We start from the raw sequence: 24,137 nt of genomic DNA on the forward strand, positions 1-24,137 counted from the left end.
TAAACAATACGCTCAAATCTTCTGCCCAGTGTGCGGCAGCAGCAGCAAAAACGCAAACAGGATGCTAGGAATTACTAGGAAACGGATGTAAAATAAGACCAAAAATATTATAATGCCTCTGTATCACTCCATGGTGCGACCTCAGCTTGAGTATTGCATTCAATACTGTCGCCGTATTTCCAAAAAACATAAAGCAGAAATAGAAAAGGTTCAAAGATGAGCAACCAAAATGATAAAGGGGATGCAACTCCTCCCATATGAGGAAAGACCAAAGAGGTTAGGGCTCTTCAGCTTGGAAAAGAGACAGATGAGGGGGGCATATGATTGAGGTCTACAAAAAGTACAAAGACCAGGGAACACTTATTGAAATTACATGGAAATACTTTTAAAACAAATAGGAGGAAATATTTTTTTCACACAATAATTAAGCTCTGGAACTCGTTGCCAGAGGATATGGTAACAGCAGCTAGCATATCTGGATTTAAAATGGTTTGGACAAGTTCCTGGAGGAAAAGTCCATAGTCTGTTATTGAGATGGACATGGGCGAAGCCACTACTTGCCCTAGGATTGGTAGCATGAAATGTTGCTACTAATTTGGTTTCTGCCAGGTACTTGTGACTTGGATTGGCCACTATTGGAAGCAGAATATTAGGCTAGATGGACCAGTGGCGTAGCCAGTATGGGGCCACGGGGGCCTGGGCCCCCGTTGATTTGCTCCTGGACCCTCCTGCCGCCGACCTGCCCGACCCCCCCCCCACTCCTGCCGCCAACCCGCCATTGCCTACCTTTGCTGGCGGGGGACCCCAACCCCCGCCAGCCAAGCCAAGGTCCTCTTCTTCCCAATCCCGCGCAAGGCTTCGTTCTAGTCTGATGTCCTGCATTTTGTAAGTGCAGGACTTCAGACTCACAGAAACAGAATGAAGCCTTGCAAGATGGCTTCGTTCTGTTTCTGTGAGTCTGACGTCCTGAACGTACAACGTGCAGGACGTCAGACTAGAATGAAGTCTTGCGCGGGATTGGGAAGAAGAGGACCTAGGCTCGGCTGGCGGGAGTTGGGGTCCCCCGCCAGCAAAGGTAGGCAATGGCGGGTTGGCGGCAGGAGTGGGGGGGGGTCGGGCAGGTCGGCGGCAGGGGGGTCCAGGAGCAAATCAAGGGGGGCCCAGGCCAGGTGACGGCGGGTTGGCGGCGGGAGGGGGGGGTCAAAGTTGGTGGCGGGGGGGTTTGGCAATGGTAGAGGGGGGGGTTGGCGGCACCGGGGGGGGGGGCGCTAAAATGTGCCCCCTCACCTCGGGCTCTGGACCCCCCTCCCGCCGAAGTCCCGCCCCTGAGATGGACCATTGGTCTGACCCAGTATGGATATTTTTATGTTCCTTGGAAACATGGGCAAATCATCTTCCCAAAGGATAAAGGAAATATTCTACTTACTCCAATACCTAAAGATGAAAAGAAAAGTACAAATGACCTAACCAACTATCGCCCAGTAGCATCCATCCCACTGATAACCAAACTTATGGAAGGCGTAGTGACAAAACAACTCACCAACCACCTAAATAAACACTCAATTCTGCACGATTCTTAATCAGGATTTCGATCGAACTATAGCACAGAAACAGTACTAGTAACTTTAATGAACACATTTAAACAAACAATTGCAACTGGCAATAACATACTTCTCCTCCAATTTGACATGTCCAGTGCCTTCGACATGGTCCACCATGGAATATTATTACACATCCTGGAATACTTTGGAGTTGGAGGTAACGTGCTTAAATGGTTTAGAGGATTCCTAACAACAAGATCATACCAAGTAACAACTAACGCAGCGATATCAGCCCCATGGATACCTGAATGCAGAGTTCCCCAAGGATCCCCCCTCTCACCAACCCTCTTTAACCTTATGATGATACCCCTAGCCAAACTATTAGACAATCAAAAGCTCAATCCATACATATATGCAGACGATGTAACGATCTACATCCCGTTCAAACAAGACCTAAAGGAAATCACCAATGAAATCAACCAAAGCTTCCAAATCATGCACTCCTGGGCGGATGCATTTCAACTAAAACTCAATGCAGAAAAAACACAATGTCTCATTCTCACCTCACAATACAACACAAATAAATTCACCTCCATAACCACTCCTAACTTTTCCCTCCCCATCTCAAACAGTCTGAAAATTCTGGGAGTTACCATTGATCAAAATCTCACACTGGAAAATCATGCGAAGAATATAACTAAGAAAATGTTCCACTCCATGTGGAAACTCAAAAGAGTGAAACCTTTCTTCCCAAGAGCCATTTTTCGGAACCTGGTACAATCAATGGTATTAAGTCACCTGGACTATTCCAATGCACTCTACGCTGGATGCAAAGAACAGACCATCAAGAAACTTCAAACAGCCCAAAATACCGCAGCCAGACTTATATTTGGCAAAACAAAATATGAAAGTGCAAAACCCTTAAGAAAGAAACTACACTGGCTCCCACTTAAAGAATGCATCACGTTCAAGATCTGCACGACTGTTCATAAAATCATCTACAGAGATGCCCCGACCTACATGCTGGACCTCGTGGACCTACCACCCAGAAATGCTAAAAGATCGTCCCGCACCTTTCTAAACCTACACTTCCCCAGCTGTAAAGGATTGAAATACAAACTAACCCATGCAACCAGCTTCTCCTACATGAGTTCCCAATTATAGAATGCACTCCCCACTCACTTGAAAACGATCAAAGAATTAACTAATTTCCGCAAATCTCTGAAAACCTCTCTCTTTAACAAGGCCTACCAATAAAAACCTTAACTATCTAGAGAACAATACCTCTCCACCTTTACTCAGAATGTAACTTGTTATAACTGCCTGACCAGATCCTCTTGTCTTCTTTGACTTCTTTGTAACACCAATTGTATTCTCTACCCTGGTATGGCAATGCAATAACAGTGCTTTGTAAGCCACATTGAGCCTGCAAAAAGGTTGGAAAATGTGGGATACAAGTGCAATAAATAATAATAATAATAATAAAAAAATTTATTTCTCTTGCCTCTTTGATAGCCTTCATTATATGAATAATGGCCCTCATTTTACAAGCCCTATTCACATTTGATAGTTGCATAAACCGGCTCTTAAATGTATCTTGCATAAACATCTAAGTTCCTATTTTGCATGGTTGGGATATGCACATATCAAACCCAAATGCAGCAAAAGGCAAAGGGATATGGGTCTGGGTGTGTTTTGGGTGGGGCAAGGCCAGGGCATGTTCATAGATATTTATTCCTCCTTTAGAAGGGGACTAAACTCTATGCCCTAAAAACTGACGTTGGGAGTTATACCTGCTTTCAAGTTCATTTAGGATTTGGTAAACAGCTGCTATTGAGCAATGCTTCAGTGGAAGGACTGGAGGGGGGGTTGCCCCTTAATCCCCCATAATTTTTTTCTGCCCCAAATGCCAGATTGGCAAAGGAAATCGGTTTCTGTGATAGCGTCGGGATAATACCTGGTTATGTTTCTAAGATCGCAATGACATGGTTAAGTGCTGGCTTTGAACATGTTGATATTATATATGTTTATTTTCTAAAATAGATGTTTACGCTGCATATACCCAGTGCATAAATGTTCATTTTCCTGTATTTTAGAACAGGGTGTAGGTTGGCAGATTCTGTTCTAAAATACTGGTGAAACCTGAGACACACTGACCTGCACATCTCAATTCCTGCTTCTACAACCTGTCTAAATGGGGCTAAATATAATAATCAGACTGAATTATGTTTTATTTTCTCTGACATGTGCATATAATTATAATTTGATACATGCAATCTTGACACACACCTAGTAGACCTGTCCTGGCTTACTGATAGCCAACATTAGATACCCACCAGTATTTTTAAAATTCTTTTATTTCTTATATATCACCTGCAAGCCCAAAAGCTATCAGGTACAGTAACCACAAACTGCAAAACAATGACATCAACTCAGGGACCAGACCATCTCACAAACCCAGAAACCAGTTCTGTCATGGGTAACTGAAGGAAATCATAGGCTTATGTTTTCTGTTATTATGAATTGTACAGTAAATCAGTGAAGGAATGTGGGGGAGTGTGGTAACAAGTATTCAGTGATTCACACTGAAGACCATGGAAGGCATACAGGAGTAGGGTCTGAACAGAAATGAAATGAGATGGTCATGTAGAAGTAATGTAAATAATAGGGATGTGTCTTATGAAAAATACCTGGCACATAGTATAGCCCTATCATACAGGTACAAACTAGTTTTGTGCAGAAATTGTGTTCCTCAAAAGTGTGTGAAGACGTGAGAGGTCAAACAATGACCACTTCATGCTACTTCTTGACCGTTTGCTAACTACACCTGTATCATTTTATGCACCTTCTACCAAAATAGGTAGTGCTAAAGGGCATCACTCATTAGTAAAGTGGAGTTAACAAGATTAGCAAGTGTTATGTTACTAATCAGTATTATGTGTATGCACTAACAAGCATGTATGTATTATCCTGGGTTGTACTTATGGAAATCACAATATTGAAACACTATATATAAGGTGTAGCACAATGCTTCATAATTCAGACAGAGAATCTGATTGCTGAATCCCTGATTCTCAGTGCTGATACAATAAACACCTTGTCCTTTAGATTGTAAGCTCTCTGAGCAGGGCCTGTCCTTTTATGTTAAATTGTACAGCGCTGCATAACCCTAGTAGCGCTTTAGAAATGTTAAGTAGTAGTAGTAGTAGTAGTATAAAGCTATGGGAACTGGTTATTTAATTATCTACCAGTGTTGGTGAATGGGAATCTGGAGACTGAACTGGACTGTCCAGGGATTCCAGTTACCATTTGGCACCAGGTAAGAAAATTTCTTCTTACTACAGTGCTCTGTATGGCTGGGTTTTATTTGTGGTCCCTTCAATGCCTCTTGGATCTCTCCCATCTCGTTCCCATCCTATCCTCTCCATAGGCACCTTCTCCTCCCATCCCTTCCTCTCCACGGGCACCAACTTCTCCCATCTCCCTTCCACCTCTTCTCCATGGGCATCTTCTCCTCCCATCTCCCTTTCCATTCTCTCCATGGGCATCTTTTCCTCCCATCTCCCTTGCCCTTTTCTCCATTGGCACCATCTTTATCTCTATTTCCTTCCCTCCCCCCCATAGGCAACATCTCACATACACACCCCACTTGAGACAGGATACTTTGGCCCAAGTTTCCTCCTCCCGACCAGCATATTTTACTCTCTGCTGCCCACCCTCCCTCCTCACGCACTCTGGCAGCTTTTTTCCTTCTGCCGCCCCTGTGTTCACTGGCATCTCATTTCCCCTTCCCCATTCCCCTGGTGACCCATCGAACCTCCCTGTATAGACAGCAGCACTAAGCACATGCTGCTTCTCTCTAGCCAGAGCCCTCCCTCTCTAGCACCCTACCCACAGAAAACAGGAAGTTTCATCAGAGGCATCAAAGGAGGCAGGATGCTAGAGAAGGTGTGCTCTGCCGTCACGACTGTGGTCGTGACTCCACTTTAAGTCTCACCTTATCTTCCGGTGGTTAGCTTCTGGGGTGGCTCCAGTCTGTTCTTTTCTTTGCATTGTTGCCTCTGCTACCATTTCCTTGTGTTCCAAGTCTCACTCTGGTGTTCAGTGTGTTCCAAGCCTCACTTTGGTGTTTAGTGTTCCAAGTCTCTTTCCTGTAGTTGTGACATCATCAGTTTAGGCCCTCGTAAGGAAGGTGAGGACATTCATTCAGGGCCTTTGCAAAGCCAAAGGTCTCCAGGTTTGTTGGTGTGCTTGTGTAGCACTTCTGTCTTGTTTCCTAGTTAGTGTGCTAGGGTTAGCACTTCTGCTTTAGTTCTTCTGTTTGTGTGCTAGGGTTAGCACTTCTCCCTGAGTTCTTCTGTTTGTCTGTCTGCAAGGGTTACCACTTCTGCCTTAGTTCTTCAGCTTGTCTGTGTGCTAGTGTTAGCACTTCTGTCTTGGTTATTGCCTGTTTGATCTGTTGTTTGTTTGTGTGGCCGTGTGCCCAGCCTAGAGCTCTGCCTAGTCTGCTTTGCCTAGAGCTCTGCCTAGTCTGCCTCACCCAGAGCTCTGTCTAGTCTCTTCTGCCTTCTGCTGTTGTGTTTGGGTTCCAGTTCAGCCTTGCAGCCCATACGAGAGGGCTTTGTGTGCATGGGTTCCAGGTCGGTCTTGCGGCCCGTTTGAGTGTTTTCTCTTCTGGCTTTACTTGGTTCTGTTCCTGTGCTCCCTGTCTAGTTAAGTCCTGGTTTGTGTCTTGGTACAGCCTGTGCGCTCTATGCACTTCTGGTCTGTTCCTGCCTGTGTGTGTATTACACTTCTAGTCTGCTCCAGTCCTGGTTTGTTTCTTAGTAGTGCTTGTGTGCTCTATGCACTTCTGGTCTGTTTCTGCTTGTGTGCTTACTGCACTTCTAGTCTGTTCCAGTCCTGCTTGTTCAGTCCAGTACTGGTTGTAGGGTTTGCCTGCTGCTGCCGTTCATCGACAGCAGCCCAAGAGCTCACGTTGTCCTCGAGTCCGTGACAGTTTGCTAAGACCCTGAGACCATGACATCTGGCTAGAGAGAAGCAGCATATGCTCAGTGCTGCCATATGTATAGGAAAGTTGAGAGGGCCACCAGGGGAGGGGAAGGGGGAATGCGATTAATGTGTTAAATTACTAATGCTAATTAAAATTTTAACATGTTAATCACATTAAAAACGTGCTAAATCTGCAGCCCTTTAATTCAAAAAGGCTGTGCTAGTAATGTTATTTGTCAAAGAAAATGGGGGAAATACCAGGAAGGAAAGGTGAGTTTACGAAGACTAACAAGTGCAAAACATATAATGGCATAGCTACAATAGGAAAACCCAGCAAACACTGACACTCCAGGAATTCAACCAGTGGAAAAAAACGTCCATAAACATTATTTTAAATTTACAGTATGAAGCTTCAGTCTGAATGTAACGTGATGGTTTAGTATTGTAAAGGTACTGACATTTGTGGCAGCTGCTACAGTGGATTAGAAAGGAGTTCCCTATTATCATTGTAAGATCATTGTGTTCTAAGAAACCATTGGCCATGATGGGTCTTTTTTTAAATAAATTTTGGTCTTCAACAAGACGTCTGGACTAGTGACTCCCTACTCCTTTAACCTTCTTCCACTCGTGTTGGTACTGAATGCTATTGCAGAGGTATACCTCTTCTCCTGTTTTGTCGTTTTTAAAAAATGATTCAAAATCACAGGGGCCATGACTTGAAAACAAGAGCATCAAACTGAGTCCAAACAAATCTGCATATGTGTGGGAACAACTAGTAAATGTTGTTGTGATGAATAAAGAGAACAAGTTGGCCTATATGGAATAAGGGAGTTATAAAGAAATGGAGGAAGTCCAGAATGAAAGACATGATGGGCTAGAATAAGAATCTTAAATGGAATACGGTATTGCACTGGAAGTCAAAGTGCTTCAGATAAAATGATACGTTGAAACCTTCTGCTCAGTGTGCTGCTGCGGCTAAGAAAGCAAATAGAATGTTAGGTATTATTAGGAAGGGAATAGAAAACAAAAATGAGGATGTTATAATGCCTCTGTATCGCTCCATGGTGTGATCGCACCTCGAATATTGTGTTCAATTCTGGTCGCTGCATCTCAAAAAAGATATGGTGGAATTGGAAAAGGTGTAGAGAAGGACGACGAAAATGATAAAGGGGATGGGATGACTTCCCTATAAGGAAAGGCTAAAGCGGCTAGGGCTCTTCAGCTTGGAGAAAAGGTGGCTGAGGGCGATATGATAGACGTCTATGAAATAATGAGTGGCGTTGAATGGGTAGATGTGAAGCGTCTGTTCACGCTTTCCAAAAATACTAGGACTAGGGGGCATTCAATGAAGCTACAATGTAGTAAATTTAAAACGAATCAGAGAAAATGTTTCTTCACTCAACGTGTAATTAAACTCTGGAATTTGTTGCCAGAGAATGTGGTAAAGGTGGTTAGCTTAGCGGAGTTTAAAAAAAGGTTTGGACAGCTTCCTAAAGGAAAAGTCCATAACTGTTATTAAATGGACTTGGGGAAAATCACTATTTCTGGGATAAGCAGTATAAAATGTTTTGTACATTTTTGGATCTTGCCAGGTATTTCTGACCTGGATTGGCCACTGTTGGAAACAGGATGCTGGGCTCGATGGACCTTTGGTCTTTCTCAGTATGGCAATACTTATGTACTTATGACCCTTTTATATTTCATTACCCCATAAAGCTATTTTAAAGAAGTATTCTGAACAATGTGTAATCTATGTACCTGGGTTTGAGATACATATAAAAACAGAGAGAGTTACAATAGTCAATACGAGACAATACTAAAGAATGGATCAAAAGGCAAAATGTCCTCCTATTGACCAAAGGGTGATGATGACATGAATGGATTTTATTTTTGTATTTTGAGCAATCATCTTTAAAAGAGTCTGAATCATAGGAAGAACTTTTATTCTATTGGATTTAATAAACTAGGTATACAATAGGCTTTTTTCTAGAAAATTTTGTAGGCACCTTATGGGTATGGTTTAAATTTTTCTATCTAAAAGTTGGTATTGTATGCAAAATGGTCTTGATCATTCCAACTGGAAATCAGTTTTAAGAGGTGTTCCTCAAGGATCTGCTTTGTCTGCAGCTCATTTTAATCTATATGTGATATCCATTTGCTGTGTATGATCATGTCTTGGTCTTCATTTTCGTCTTTATGTTGATGATAGTCAGTTTTTCTATCCAGTCCAAAAATCCAGTGAATGGCTAGATGAAAGCAAATCGTTTTAAACTGAATCTTGCTATATATATACATAGGTGATCCCAGGGGCGCATGCATATGCATACTTGATAAAATACATGAATATGTACTAGTTCTTACAAGCATGTAAATGCGCACAACCACACCTGCCTCAGAGAAGGTGCAAATATGTGTGTCTATTTCACATGCGCCTACAGTATGGACTAGATTAAGTAAATGAAAAAATCTGCATGGAGTGCTTTCTATAAATGGCACTCCGAGTTGCACACCTTTTATAAAACAGCACTTAGAGCCGATTTCTGTGCCCACAACTGAATCCTGGTATAAATCCTGGCATGTAAGTCAGGAGCGGATTCCCGGTATTCACACATCTTTAATAAACACCCCTGACCCACCCATGCCCACACCCCCTTTTGAGTTGTGCGCTATAAGATTTGTGTGTGGATCTTTATAGAATAGTGCTTAGCAAGATGTGCGTGCAAATCCAAATTTTGTATTTAAGGGGAAAATGCTTAGTACATCTGTCCTTCAGGGTTGTGCATGGAACTGCTCTGTGTAGCCAATGATTTGCTCACCTTTGCTGGATTACTACTTTATATTACATGTATCCTGATATTTTAGGCTGTCAAACCTCTCTTAAGTCACTCCATACCTGTGAATCTCCTTGTAAAGCAGCTCGAGTGTACATCAAGGCTGATAATTCAATGTCTTTGGACTGATTCTGATTATTATAGTAATAGAGGTCTCCCATTTTCAGATAAGCTGTGAAAGGTAAAAAATGTAGTATCAAGCAGTGCATCCACATTATTGTAAACTGCTTTGATCTTTGATGTAGTTAAGCGGTATATTAAATATTTCAATAAACATAAACATGATACGGTTTACATATATGCACGCTGGGAGAGTAATTTTATGATAAGGCTGCTAGGCTGGCAAGGCACATAGGCATATATATTGCACTTAATTTATACGTGCCTATATATGCCTTCAGAAAATAGCCTACCCCAGAGCTCCCACATAAAGCTACACATGCTTCTAGACATGGGTAACACTGGAGGTAATTCTAGAAGTGGGGGCCTCTTTTTAGGCACCTCAATGCCGCATGGTGAGAGCCTATTTTATGTAGGTGTGTAATCCAGTATTGGGACATCTACAATTTAGGCGTGCGCAGTTACAGCAGCCATAGACCTGATATAATTAAAATGCCTAAATGTGGCGAGGGTGCATGTAAACTACAGCATATGAACACCTACTGCTTGTCTTGAATAGATTGTATGCTCTGTTGATCAGGGACTGTCCCTTATGTGTTGCATGATTGTATCAGATGTGGATGATTTTCTGTGTTAAGGTTTTTTTTTTTTAGCTTTTCTTTGATTTTATCTTGTTTTTTGTATTTTATGATTATGTTGTATGTTTGTTGTTACCCATTTAGATTATTTGGGTAACGCGGGATATAAAACTGAAAAATAAATAAATGTGTTTGTGTACAGTGTTGTGTATATCTACTAGCACTATGGAAATGATCTGCTGAAAATTAGCAGTCAGCATCTAAGGGAAATCCAATTATTTTGGGGGCTTTCTGGGGCGGAGTCAGCACTAGGCGGTTTACATGCCGATATTCAGCACTTAACCGGCCATGGAAATCACATAAATGGAACTGCATAAAACACAGTCCTATATGTGGCAACCCATGGCTGGTTAAGTTCTGAATATCGACTTAACAGGCTATGTTAAGGCGCTGCATAAACCGGATATTCAATGTCAAAGCCTGGACATGGCATGACACTGAATATCAGGGAATAACATCGGTGGCGGTCAGAAAAACACTCACCCCCGCTGGCTGAATATTTACCCTGATAGTAGTAGTAGTACCTAAACTTACAATAAAGGAAGAGTTTATGTTCCACATTTCAGAAGCCTACACTGCTAGAACTAAGTGCTCCCTATTAGTTAGAATTTTTCAGCACATGCTTAGTTTGTTTTGTTGTGTTTTTATTTTGAAACAATTGTATTTTGTGTTTTAATGTTTATTTTATAACTCACCTTGAACTACTTTGGTGAGGTGGGTCACCAAATAAAGTAAAGTATGCTTGAAAGAAATTAGTTTATACATACCAAACGGTGGAGCATTGACTTGCAAAACTGAAAAATTATAATATCGTCGTACACAGTCTGTAGCTAAATATCTCTTTGCCAGCTCCTGGAAGAAGAATGCTTTTATCAGTGGACATCAACAGGCAATATTACACAAAGACAATGCTCATGCACAAATGCAATGATTGCCAGTGGGCTGACTTACAGGTCTCTCTTCACAGAGGAATGCTAAGTTTGTCTGTGACGTTTCGATACCTGTCTCTGCAGTTAAAATGTAGTACAGCAGCGCTTCATGCCTGAAACAGATTACAATAGTGCAATAAGCAAAATTTGAATTGGTGAGGTGCTCCATTTTCAAAACGTTTGCACTGCTCAAAAAGTCAAAATCAATCTGTTTGCTCAAAATGCCAAAAAGCACTATTTTCAGGCACTGCGATAGTCTTGGTGGGCTCTGCAGTGCTTGTTATGTGCATTAATGGTGCATTAATCTATTTTGGAACAAGATTCTGAACAGAAAATCATAGTTTTGAATTTGGATCTACAAAGTATGAAAAACTAGTGTGCCTAAGGTGAAATACCTCAGTATAGAACACATATATTATTGTATAAACCTTTGCTCAAATTTATTTATTTATTTTTGCTCTAAAATTCTGATTTAATTTTCTCTTTGTCCTCATCTTTCTTAGCTCAGCAGTTGTAACAGCTCATTTAGTTTATTTTTAGCCTCGGTTCTATCTAAAGAGAGGCTTATCACATTGTATGTGTGTGTGTCCTACTTACATCTCCGAAATGGCTTCAGGTAGGGAGTTGAAATGTTGAGAGTGCACAGACATTAACTATGACTGGAAGGAATTTATTTACAGATCAATATTCAAAGCGATTTAACTGGGCAGGAGAGCCTATGGCCTGGCTAAATCACCGATGATATTCAGCAGCACTTAACCGGACAGTGTCGCTGAATATTAGCACAAACAGCCCCTGCACTGTCCGATAAGTGCTGGGGCACTGCGTGGGTGGAGCTTGGGTGAAGGCGGTAATTAACTAATTCGTGGCTAAAGTTAGGATAGCAAAAAGGTTGTCTTAACTTTAGCCACTGTGCTAACCGGGCACTGGTCTGAATACTGTCTGGTGCCTGGTTAACTTCTGGGTTATGGCTAAGCGGGTTTCTGGTGCCCCCTCCCTCTCCCCACAAAACAAGTCAAGCCCCCAAAACAGACCCACCACCCCCAAACCCTGTAGGCTCCCCAGGCATAGCTGTGATATACCTGGTGGTCTAGGGGTTCTCATAGCAGAAGCGATGCTCACTTGCTCCTGCCTGTCATGGCTCTCATCTCAAAATGGCTGCTGTGACCTCTGGTGGCAGTCTAGCAGTGCTCATGATTAAAGTTTTGCAAAAGTGGCTTGATCCAATGGATCTGAGATAATCTATTGGAATGCATGAGGTTGTTCTTACATTTTTCTGAAACATAGATCTGGAAATGTGCTAGTAAGGATGACTTTGTGTTAGAAAAAACTGTAAGAAATGGATCCAAAGAAGCTTAGCGGAGATTAGTAGAAACACGACTAACTGGGAAGCAAAGCCAGTGCCAGGCAGGCTTCTACGGTCTATGCCCTGAAAATAGTAAGGCCAAATCAAATCAGGTATCCATATGAAGTATCACATCATAAACTCATTACATATGGTATCTGTACAGGTCTTTATCTGCCATCATCTACTATGTTACTATATGTTACTATGTTTCACTGTTGTATTAAGTTGTAAGTCACTTTGAACCCCTGTAGGGGATAGAAGCTGGGTATGCATGCCTGTATTAAATAAAATTATATTACATTAAAGATAGGGATGTGATTTTTGTAGTTCAGATGACTGGGACATTTAATTGCTGAGGGTGGTACATAAGGCCAGGTAGGTAGGAGGGATGACAGTGCTCTTTGGGAGTATCAGGTGAGAAGGGAGACCAGAGGACTTCAGAGTGCTACCCAGAAGTTATCCAGGCACTGGCCAATACTCAATGCTAGTACCTAGACAGCTAACCAGGTAAAGATAGGTTAGCTAGCCTGGCACTGGGACTGAATATCAACAGTACCTGGGTGCTGGCTCTGCCCAGACTTCAACCCTGGACCACTCTGGAACTACCATAATAGTGTATGGGTGGTCAAGTGCCCTTTTCCACCTATAAAAATAATTTACATGTAGAAAGTACTTTATAAACTTTAGTGAAAGGGCCCCTGAGTGATGCTATTTTTTACATTTGTCTTTTTTCTAAAAAGCTAGCTCCCACCATGTGTTTAGGAAAATACATGTGCATCTTCTGGCTGCCCTATTCGTATTTTACAAAAGATGCTACATTCAGTAGGCCTTTTGCACAATAGGCTGGAATCTGGGAACATCTCAACTTGGGCATTTCATTTCCGACCTAGATACCCTTCGCACCCTTTTACATTTTTAAGATCATGCTAAAGAGTACAACTCAAAATGCATTAAAATGAGCTTCTTTCACTGATCTGCATAAAACACTCTGCAGGTTCAAAGCAAAATTTTATAACAGATCACTGATATGTCAAAGCTGCATAGGTACCTATTTCTAGCTTATTTTATAAAGACACAGTTATCATGAAGGGCAATTTTGTAATGAAACATCCAAGGTTATGACTCCTCTATGCACACTCATGACTGGAAATGAGCACTCAAAACGAAAATACACGTCGCTCTCTCTCTATATATATATATACACACAAACAATATAGCATAACCAACAGCTATATGTCCATCAAAACGCTATGCATTAATTGCTGTTGTAACCAAAAAATCCCCACAAATGTACAAAAATGGATCTTCAGAGGTAGGCCTCCACTTAAGCCATCGGCATTGAAAAAAATGGAAGTAGGTGTAACACCTTATCTCTTCATAAAGCAAAAATACTTTTGTTGACTTTTTTTCCTATTTTCTTTCACTTTATAGTTGTCTTAAATTTTTCTTGTTAATATTCAACATATACAAAATATTTTATGAACAGTTTCAAAACGTATAAAATGAGCACTGACATGTTTGAGTGCCCTAAGCACTATTCTATAAGGGCACTCATAAATGCTGTAGTGCTGAACTGCAAAGGGGGTGGAGCAAGGAAAGGACAATAGTGAGCTCTTAGTAACATAGTAAATGATGGCAGATAAAGACCTGAACAGTCCATCCAGTCTGCCCAACAAGATAAACGTAACAAGCAGAACTTACAGAATGCTGTACGTAACACGTGTTCCGGCTGCATCTAGGTATACACAGTTATGCCAGGTCTATGACTGATGTAACTGCGGGTGCGTAAATGTTAGGAACGCTGATACCGGGATATGTTTCTAATCTACAAGGACATCTGGACACTCAGGTGTTGTTTTTAAGTTCAAACTGTTTTACTGGATTTTTCTTGTAAAGTTGACACCGGGTATTGTTATAGAATATTCTCCTTTTGAGTGTTATTGGGGTGACCAACTGGAAGTGGCCTACTAAAAAAAAAAAAATGACCTTATGGGGCTAGATTCTGTATATGGTGCCAAAAAGAATAAGCGCTAAGCGCTCTTCTTATAAATGGCACTCTGAGTTGGGTGCTGTTTATAGAATAGCACTTGGAGCTGGAATCCATGCCCAATTTTGGGCGTGAGGATTTACGTCAACTAAAACTTGGTGTAAATCATTCTGATTAAATTAGGCGTGGATCTGACTTACTCTGTAACACTATGAGCAAATTCCAAGAACGCCCCTGACCTGCCCATGCCCCCCCCATGGCCATGCCCCCTTTCTGAATCCACATGTAAAAATTTACAGGCACATCTTTGTTGATTAGCAACTATAAAGATCCACGCATAAATTCAAATTATTGAGGTCAATTATTGATTGTTAGACAATTATCAGCATTAATTGGCTCATTATGCGATGAAATGACCATGCAAATTCCACACATGCCCAAATTTGCATGTGTGATTTTGAGCACCATATAAATAATTAGGGGGATAATCTACTATAATAAAAAGCACCTCTGTTCTTAAGCTGACTCCGTGGCAGTGAAGAGTTTGCAGGGTTCGTGTTGCCTATAACACTGTATCCATCTCCTGTCCTGACGTCAGCGTGCTTCCTGGTTCGTCACAAGCAGCAGTGACCAACCACAGGATAGCAGAACGAGGCACACCAATGTACCCTCAGTCCTGGCCCAACGTCGCCGGCATCAACACTGTTGGTACTGCCACTGCTACCACCCCCTGCAAACCACTCACCGCCTCCCTGACAACCCCCCTCCCAGACACACAACACCCTCCCCCCTGGGTCCGCAGTCAACGTTACCGGCAACAACTGAACCGGTTGCGCCGCTACCACCGCAAACACAATCTGAGACACACGCCCCCCCCCCCCCCCCCCACATAGGAAAGGAGGGAGGCTGGAAGGGAAAAGTCCCCAGCTTCTCCTCTCTCCCCTTACCCCCCTCCAGCCACCCATGTCCACCGACTCTCCTCTCTCCCCTGCCTCCCCTCCAGCCACCCAGGTTGTCCAGCAAATTCTTCAGGGCAGGCAGGAAAGATCCCCAGTCTTGCCTGCCCGCTGCCAGCGCTGACCCTCCCCCGCTGCCGTATCGCTCTTCAAAATGGCCGCCGAGACTTACAAGGGTGGCCTCCAAGACTTCAGCAGAAAACGGACCTTTTTTAAGGGGCCAGAAAATGGACGTGCGTTAAATTGAAACCAGTGCATGTTTATTTTCGGCCTGAGACCTTACCACCACCCGTTGCGCTAGCGGTATGGGCTCATGTGCTACACGCGTGAAGACCAGTTGGCACGCGCCAAGTGCCGATTAACGCTTCATGCAGTAGAAAATAAAAAAATAATTTGGCCCAGTGTTATGGGCAAATGCCAAATCCGAAATTACTGCCAGGAGGGTGCGCTAGCCTGGTGGTAGTCTCGTTTTAGCATGTGCTACATGTGCATACAGTCTACCTACCGTGCCTTTGTAAAATGGTCCCTAAGTGACCCTACAAGAACTGATTTAAATGAAAAATACATAACCAATAGGGCTCTATTTCTTAAAGTGCATTAACTAGTTAACATGCATTACGTGATTTGACACGTTAAGTAACCCAAGCCTCATTATTCTCAATGTGTCCCATTTACTAACTGTGCCCCTAACTCAAGATAACTTGTTAATGCACATTAGTAAGTACAGCTCACCGAGTTTGTAGGGTGCCCAAGAGACAAAGGCTACCACAGTAGTTGGAGAATATAGGCAAATTATTTAGGCTTCAAGCTGCCAACATGAATAACCCTAAAACTAGAACCAATACTGGAGGAAGGCTGGTAATTTTAGTTGAAAGATGCCAGCTAAATGTTGGAGACGAGAAGACAGGGAGATAAAATGCTCACATGCATAAACAGAAAATGGAACACTTCAAAGCATTTCCTTGTCTTTAAATATCTGAGGCAGGCAGCTTTTCTAGACAGAAGCCAACCCATTAGTTATTATGGCCATTAGTAAATTAAAAAATATAAACATCAATTTATTAATTTTACTTAAATGATTAACTACTTCCCCAAATAAACACTGATCAAAGTCATGGACAAACCATTATACAATCACAATTCATGAGAAATGCCAAACTTACCATGACATTTCCAGATATGCATCCAGAGCTTTTCTAATAGCATGACCTAAATATCCATTTTGTTCTGCCACTTGTTTTGCCCAGCTGTAACATAGAAAAGTATATATAGATATATATTAACTGAACAGATATAACTGATATATCAAGCCTTCACAACCTGTACAGCTAACGCCTTATTAAGAATACACAACAGTGCAGTCAATTAGCACTAGCTCAGAGTCTTCTCTTCAATCATTTCCAGGTGACTGTATTGGCTTCTCCAGACAAGAGAATGTCAACTAAATCTCCAGCTATTTATGCATTTTATTTAGTTTTTTTTTTTTACATTTTATCCTTTTTTAACCAAATATAAACATAAAAAAATCACTTCTACTACTCCCACACTCTCTAGTGTTGTATAAGATTATATTCAACCAACAAGATTGTAAAACTGTAAAACTGTACTTATAACGTCTTTCTGCTTTACACCATCATGTACTTCACCACCATGTAATACAAAACCCTCTGTAAACCATTTGTATATTCACTTCTATTTCCATTATCCATGATGAATTGTAAGCCACATTGAGCCTGCAAAGAGGTGGGATAATGTGGGATACAAATGCAATAAATAAATAAATAAATAAATAAAATAAACCATATAACATAGTACCCAACCTATGCCCCACTTTTTATGTAAACCGCACCAAACCCCGAAAAGGGAATATTAGCGGTATATAAGAGCGGAATTCAATTAAATTGAATTACCATTGGCTGGAAATCATCTATTAATCACTATAGAAACATCTAGGAGCAACTAATCAGCAATAATTAACATCTTTCTCTTTTACTTTACAAATTTATATCCCACTTATCTCAGTCTATGCAGGTAACAAATGAACATACATAATTAAAACATGAAATGACAAATATACAATACAAATTAAAACTAATTAAATATAAATAATACATACAAAAAAGGAAATAAAATTAAAACATCAAACTAAAATGCATTCATTAAAACCACTCACACAATAACACTAACATAATCATCTGCATACTCCTTTACTAACAATGCTTCTAAATACATAATAGAAGGCCTATAAGATACATGTGTATGCCCCCTTGCATTTGCATGCCATAGCACTTATGCGCGCCTTTACAGACAAACACTTAGGAGTCTTTTACTAAGCTGTGGGAAAAAAGGACCCTGTGGTAGCGGCAGGGGCCATTTATCCCAAACACTAAGGGCCCTTTTTACAGCAGCAGGTAAAAAGCCCCTAAAAATGGCCATGCGGTAGGATTACTCTTACCATGTGGGGTGAGCACTTATGGCCATCCATTAAGGTGACAGTAAGGGCTCTCATGGTAACCCGGCAGTAACCAGGAATCAATTACTGCTGATTTAGTGCCGCACTATTAAAATAAAAAATTTCCCGCATGCCGGAAATGTCACATACACAAGGCAGAACTACCGCAGCAGTAGTTCCGGGTTACCATGTGGTAAGCCCGCGTTGGGCTTACCGATGCTTTGTAAAAGGGCCCCTTAGGGCATTAATGCATGTAAGCGATACTTTAAGCATACATATGCATGCAAAGGGGTGCCTCACCATGGGTGCCTAGTTATAGAGGTGATCGCCTGGGACATCCCCATCCTGACTAGGATGCAAGAAAATCAGAAATAGTGGTAAAACAGAAAAACACCAGAACAGTATTGATTATAGAGGTGTCAGTCCCAAGCGATTACTTGATGAATCGCATGGAGAGAGAGAAGATCCTTTAGTACCAAAAAATGCAGTTCAAGACCAAGAAAATGTGGCAGAAAGATACAGAAATATTTCCCATTGTTTTGGGTGCCATAGGTTTGATCAAAAACAACTTCTTAAGCGCACCTGGATAAGTTGCCTATACATGTTACTTCTTATAAACTCCAGAAAGAAGCTCTCTTTGACATGATGCAAGTACTACAGCTAGCATTAAATTTCAGAGCCTGAGATCATACTCTACATACCCTAGCTTAGAAATGAGGTTCGTTCCTATCACAGTATGCACAAAACTAACCCATTTGGAGAAAATGCCCCCGAGGTAATTCTTGATAGTCACTTAAAGTTAATCACCAGGATACTGTGTGCTACGTAGAAATTCTATAATAATAATAATTATTATTATTAATTACATTTGTACCCCGCACTTTCCCACATATAGCAGGTTCAATGCGGCTTACATAGTAAATAGAATTACAAAGTCTTGAAGGAGAATGTTACAAGTTGTAGTAAACATAGTAGTAGTGGGGTTTTGAGGATATGTAAATTGAGCATGGAGAGGTAAACAAAGATACGATGAGCAAAAGGAGAAGAGATTGGGAGGGGTAAGGAGTAGGAAGGATGGAGAGGAAGAGATTGAGGAATGAGTATAATGAGATTGTGAGACATGGTCAAAAGGTATAATAATCGTCGGGGCAGGAATCATGTGGTGGGCTTAAAAAGTTAAGTTGGGTCATTAGGGTAAGCTTCCTTGAAGAGATGGGTCTTCAACATTTTTCTGAATGGTAGATGGTCGTTGACTGTTCGGATGGATCTTGGCAATAATGGCAATTGCACACACAAATACTATTAAAGAATACTAGTGTAAGTCTGTAGTTACGCATCTAACTTACACTAGCTCAGTGGATGGTGTAAATGCTCACAACTAACTAGTATTCTATAACCTGTGTTCAGGCACACTCCTAACCCGCCAATGCCCCTCCCAGGTCCATGCCCCTCTTGCCATGACCCGAGCTTCTTTCCTATATTTCTTCACCTGAAGTACACAATCTTTTGATATGGAAAAATTGCCCTGTGGGTTCACTTTCCTTCATCTTACTTGGATGATGGCGTCTAAAATGCAGAATGGTATTTCGGTCTGTAGGTTTCTGTAATGCTTTAGTTAAAAAGCTACCCTTGATGATACTGTATATCTATATCTAGAAGCTGTACTGTGTTACCCCTTACCTTTGCTATAAATTGTATATTATTATCACAACTGTTTAAATACCTTATAAATGCTATTAAGTTTTGATTCCCTCCTGACCAGATAACCAACACATTGTCAATAAACCTTTTCCACATCACTATATCCCCTACAAACTGTGAAGAATGTACAAATCTGTTCTCAAAATCTATCATGTACATACAGGCCACAGTGGGGGCTACTGTGGCCCTCATGGCGACCCCTTTAATCTGCTAATAAAATTTCTCACAAAAAGCAAAATAATTCTTTTTTAAGACCATATGGGCTATTTGATTTAATAAATGGATTCAACTGTCTGATACATCTAATTCATTGAGGGCCCTATTTACTAAGCAGCATTATAGGCATGTTAACATTTTTAATGCAGGTTAACTATGTACCCGCATTAACCATGTATGTGCCTACAATATCCCTACAGGCGCCTACATGTTTAGCGCATGCTAAGTGTAGGCATGCTAAAAAAAACACTAACGCACCTTAGTAAACAGGGCCCTGAGAGTTTTATCTATCAATCTAAAAGCTGCATCTTGAGGGACATTGGTGTACAGAGACTTTACATCTAGAGATACTAAAGAAATCTCGGGTCATGGCAAACAGGTTTAGTCAAAGGGGCTATCCTCAGAGGATTATTAGGAAAGCAAGTAAAAGAGCAAGCAATGCACACAGAAATTGGTTATTACAAAAATCGATTAAGAACCAGAACACACGATTAACTTGTGTATTGCCTTATTATGCACAATCATTAGATATACAGAGAATTATTTATAAACATTGGCCAATATTGACTCTACATGCAAGATTAGAATAAACACCTCGGCTCTCTTATTTTGGAGGTAGAAATTCAGTGGAGATTTTGTTCAGGAGTGGCCATGATAGATGACAATGGGCAAGCTACAGGACACTTGCCATGTTTTTTAACTGTGTGTATTATAAATTTGTGATTCAAGCTAAATTACTATGGATAGCTATCATACAGAAGGAGTTTGTGTTACTCTCCAGAACAGATTGTAATACACATCAGGTGGTGTATGGCATGAAATGTCCATGCCACAAGTGGTATATAGGGGAAACAAAGCGTAAGATCAAGTCTAGAATTGCACAACATGTGAACATTATTAAAGTGCAGCGTAGGGATACTGGAGCATTAGATAAGGAATCAACATAAATTAGAAGAGGCCCTCCTGTATTTCAGGTAGGATCTCTTCCTATGGCCTGGGAGGATAAAGTACTGCTTGCCCTTTTTTAGAAAGAAGCTTGCCAATAGCAGTGTCAGCATAGCTAAAGTTTGGCTGTCAATGTCTGGATGTCATTTTTCTCACTGTCCCTGTCATTACACGCCGATGTCAAATTAGCACTGAAAGATCAGCACCAATATTTTAGTGATTCTAAAAATGGTGTGGAAATTTAGGCAGACTCTATAAGTGGCACCGAAACTGGCTAAGCATATTCTGTAAATGGTGTGGAAAGTGTTACAAAGCGTAATTCTATAAACAGTATGCGTGCGGCCTTTATAGAATTATGCTTAAAGATTATTTTTTTCTGCGCCGATTTTTTGGCGACTTTTTATAGAATCTAGTCCTAAATGGTAACAGGAATCCCAGCATTTTATAGAGTGTATTCAGTTCATAACTATATGGAGCTGTTATTGTTAGAAAGTTATGGTCCCCACATTGAAACCTGATCTGTCTGGTCAATATTCAGCTGGCTAAGGCAGCATGTTTTTAAAACTGACTGTCGTTAGCTAAGTTACACCCAAGTATTCAATGCCAGGTCCTGTCAGGTCACTAGCAATTAATATCCAGGTCTGACTGGACTGCTGCTGGCTGCTCACATTTATCTAGGTCCTCGCCAATATTCAGCCAGAACCCACATAAGATACTTAAGTAGGTCCTGGCTCAATATTGTCTAGAACCCACATAAGTGCATCTGTTTCTCTCTCCCTCCCCCCCCCCCCCCCCCCCCCCCCGCTAATTCAGATATTTTATTTTTGTTACATTTGTACCCCGCGCTTTCCCACTCGTGGCAGGCTCAATGCGGCTTACATGGGGCAATGGAGGGTTAAGTGACTTGCTCAGAGAAACAAGGAGCTGCCTATGCCTGAAGTTGGAATCGAACTCAGTTTCTCAGTTCCCCAGGACCAAAGTCCACCACCCTAACCACTAGGCCACTCCCCTCAACCTCCCCATGATTTCAACATCCCTTATGAACCAGCTGCCAGCTACTCCTAAACTCCACCCTTGGAATGTCTCTCTCTGGCCCCCCAATGACTCCCTTCGCTGCCGCCCAGGTAGGTGCTGAAATCTAAAATGGCAATGACCCCTAGAAGTAGTCTCACTAAGGGTCATCCTTCCATATATTGTAAGTCCAAGCGGTACTGATGGGGGAATGAGGGAGAGAGATATGGAAGGGTATAAGAGCGCAGCAATATTAGACCAGTTTTATTTACCAGCTGGCTCTCCACTGCGTTACATGCAGGGACAGGTACTGCAGTTCTGCTGCACTATCTGCAACTTAATGTACTGCAGTATCAGGTGGTTAGGTAAGCATCTGCCCTGTGTGGTAAATGCATTTCAGTTACTGCACATTAATTTTTGTGTTAAACGTGCGGTAACTGCAAAACCTACCACACGTTAATAAAAGGGCCCCTGTCTAGCTCCCACTGCATGTTTAGGAAAATGCATGTTTAGTTCCTGAATACCCTATTCATATTTTATAAAAGATGCCACATTCAGTAAGCCTTTTGCACAATAGGCTGGAAACTTTTAACATTCCAACTTGGACATTCCATTTCCGACCTAAACGCCCCATTAAAAAAAAAAATCAGGCTTCCATTGTTACAAATTTTTGCTTTCTTTTTCTTCTCTTTCACTAGCTCCTTACTGTATCTAATGACAAAGAGGCTATAGATAATTATGTACATGCTACTATTATATACTGTGATTATTTGTTACCATATTATTAAGCATTGCATTGTTATATCATATTTCTTAATAAAGTTTTTAAAAAGTAAATAAAATTCAACAACTCAGGAGTTTAATAGTATCAAACTGTGAAAAGTAAAAATTGAGGCTATAACCACCATCAGTCTTTTTTTGTAATCATCTACCATTTTTGGTTGGCTAGTGAAAAGTAGTCAGTAGGTTGAAATGAAATACCCAAGTCATCCAAATAGCAATATTTTGCTGAATCTAAAATGCTACTGATCAGTAGACACTTTTTATTGTGACCTCTTAGTTACTTACATTATAGCTTTCTCAGGATCTCTAGGAATGTTTTCTAAACTTCCCATCATATAATAATGAGAGCAAAGAATAGCTCCTTCAAAATGCCCATCCATGGAAGCTCTATGGAAGTATTCAAAGGCACGTGTCTTTAAAAAAAAAGAATTACAGGACAAATTTGTTAAGTACACTTTACAGACCACTCTTAAGTATTCTAAGATAAATAGGATTCAACACTTGATTCTAAATAATCTAACTGACCACTGTATAAGACAGTATTTTAACTCTCAAGAAATTCCTTGCATTATTGATTTAACTGTGTTGAATAACGTCAGTTCCTTCTATTTCAAAAAGATATTAAAACATTTTAGAAAACTCCAATCAGCAAGATTTAGCTTGAAAGAGCAACAATTTCCTCTTCAGAGGTTATTTACCAACAATTAACGTCCTGTGTTGGTGTAGAAGATAATTTTAAACCATATCTACTATAATAAAACTCACCCTCAATGTTCTGAGGACACTGACGTCAGTGAAGCCAAGCCCTGACTTCCTTCAAAAAGGTTCGAAGGTTTGTGGTGGTGAAGCCACCAAAATCGCTCCAGGCCCTACCCTCGAGGGCGGAGCAATGGCAGAACAACGAAGGGGTTGGCAGGGAGGGAGGCAGGGAGGCGGGGGGGGGGGGGGGGGAAATCGCTCTGGGCCCCGCCCTCACGTCAAACCTCATGATGTTGGGGGCGGAGCAATGCTAGAACAACGAAGGGGTTGGCCAGGGAGGGAGGGTGGTGGGTGTTGGCCACGAAAACCTTCCTAGCGCCCGTTTCATTTGCTCTGAAACGGGCTTCTTTTACTAGTTTCTATATATAAAACACTGCTTTAAATGCCAAAATAGGATTGTTTAACACTGGGGAGAAGGATTGTTTAACACTGGGGAGAAGAAAATACCTATTGTACCTGAAGGTAACTCACCTTGAATTACAACTGAAAAAAAAAAGGTGTGAGCTAAATCCAAAATCCCTTCCTTCCTCTTTACAGAGTAGAGAAGTAGCCTAGTGGTTAGAGCAACAGACTAAGAAGCGAGTAAGCCATGATTCAAATCCTCCTTTTCCCACTATCACTTCTTGTTACTTTGTACAAATTACATCACCCTCTATTACCTCAGGCACAAGTTAGATTGTAAAATCCATTTGGGCAGGGAACTAAATTATGTAGCTGCTTGTAACTTGATTTGAGCTTGGAGCTGGAAATGGGGGGGAAGTATATATATGGCACTGGAAAAAAACACAATTTGGTGCTATTCTATAAACCTTGCCTAAAGTTAAACGTGGTTTATAGAATACATGTACATCCATCCCCGTGACTAACATTTAGGCGCAGCTATACAACTAAAACTTGGTGTAACTGCCCACACCTAACTTAGGCATGG

General features: G+C 41.2%; 1 protein-coding gene across 2 annotated transcripts in view; it reads right to left on the minus strand.

Moving 5' to 3' along the window:
- The window catches only part of SEL1L3 (SEL1L family member 3), a 163,975-nt gene that overhangs the window by 13,618 nt on the left and 126,220 nt on the right, over positions 1–24,137 (minus strand). For both annotated transcript variants that reach the window (XM_030191255.1, XM_030191256.1), the window contains exons 16-20: positions 22,736–22,863; positions 16,506–16,589; positions 11,074–11,164; positions 10,890–10,974; positions 9,427–9,536 (exon numbers count right to left, since the gene is read on the minus strand). In XM_030191255.1, coding sequence (XP_030047115.1) covers positions 9,427–9,536; positions 10,890–10,974; positions 11,074–11,164; positions 16,506–16,589; positions 22,736–22,863 — 498 coding nt within the window. The remainder of the gene's footprint in view (positions 1–9,426; positions 9,537–10,889; positions 10,975–11,073; positions 11,165–16,505; positions 16,590–22,735; positions 22,864–24,137) is intronic.

Source organism: Microcaecilia unicolor, chromosome 2 (assembly GCF_901765095.1).
Source record: "Microcaecilia unicolor chromosome 2, aMicUni1.1, whole genome shotgun sequence".
Classification (NCBI taxonomy): domain Eukaryota; kingdom Metazoa; phylum Chordata; class Amphibia; order Gymnophiona; family Siphonopidae; genus Microcaecilia; species Microcaecilia unicolor.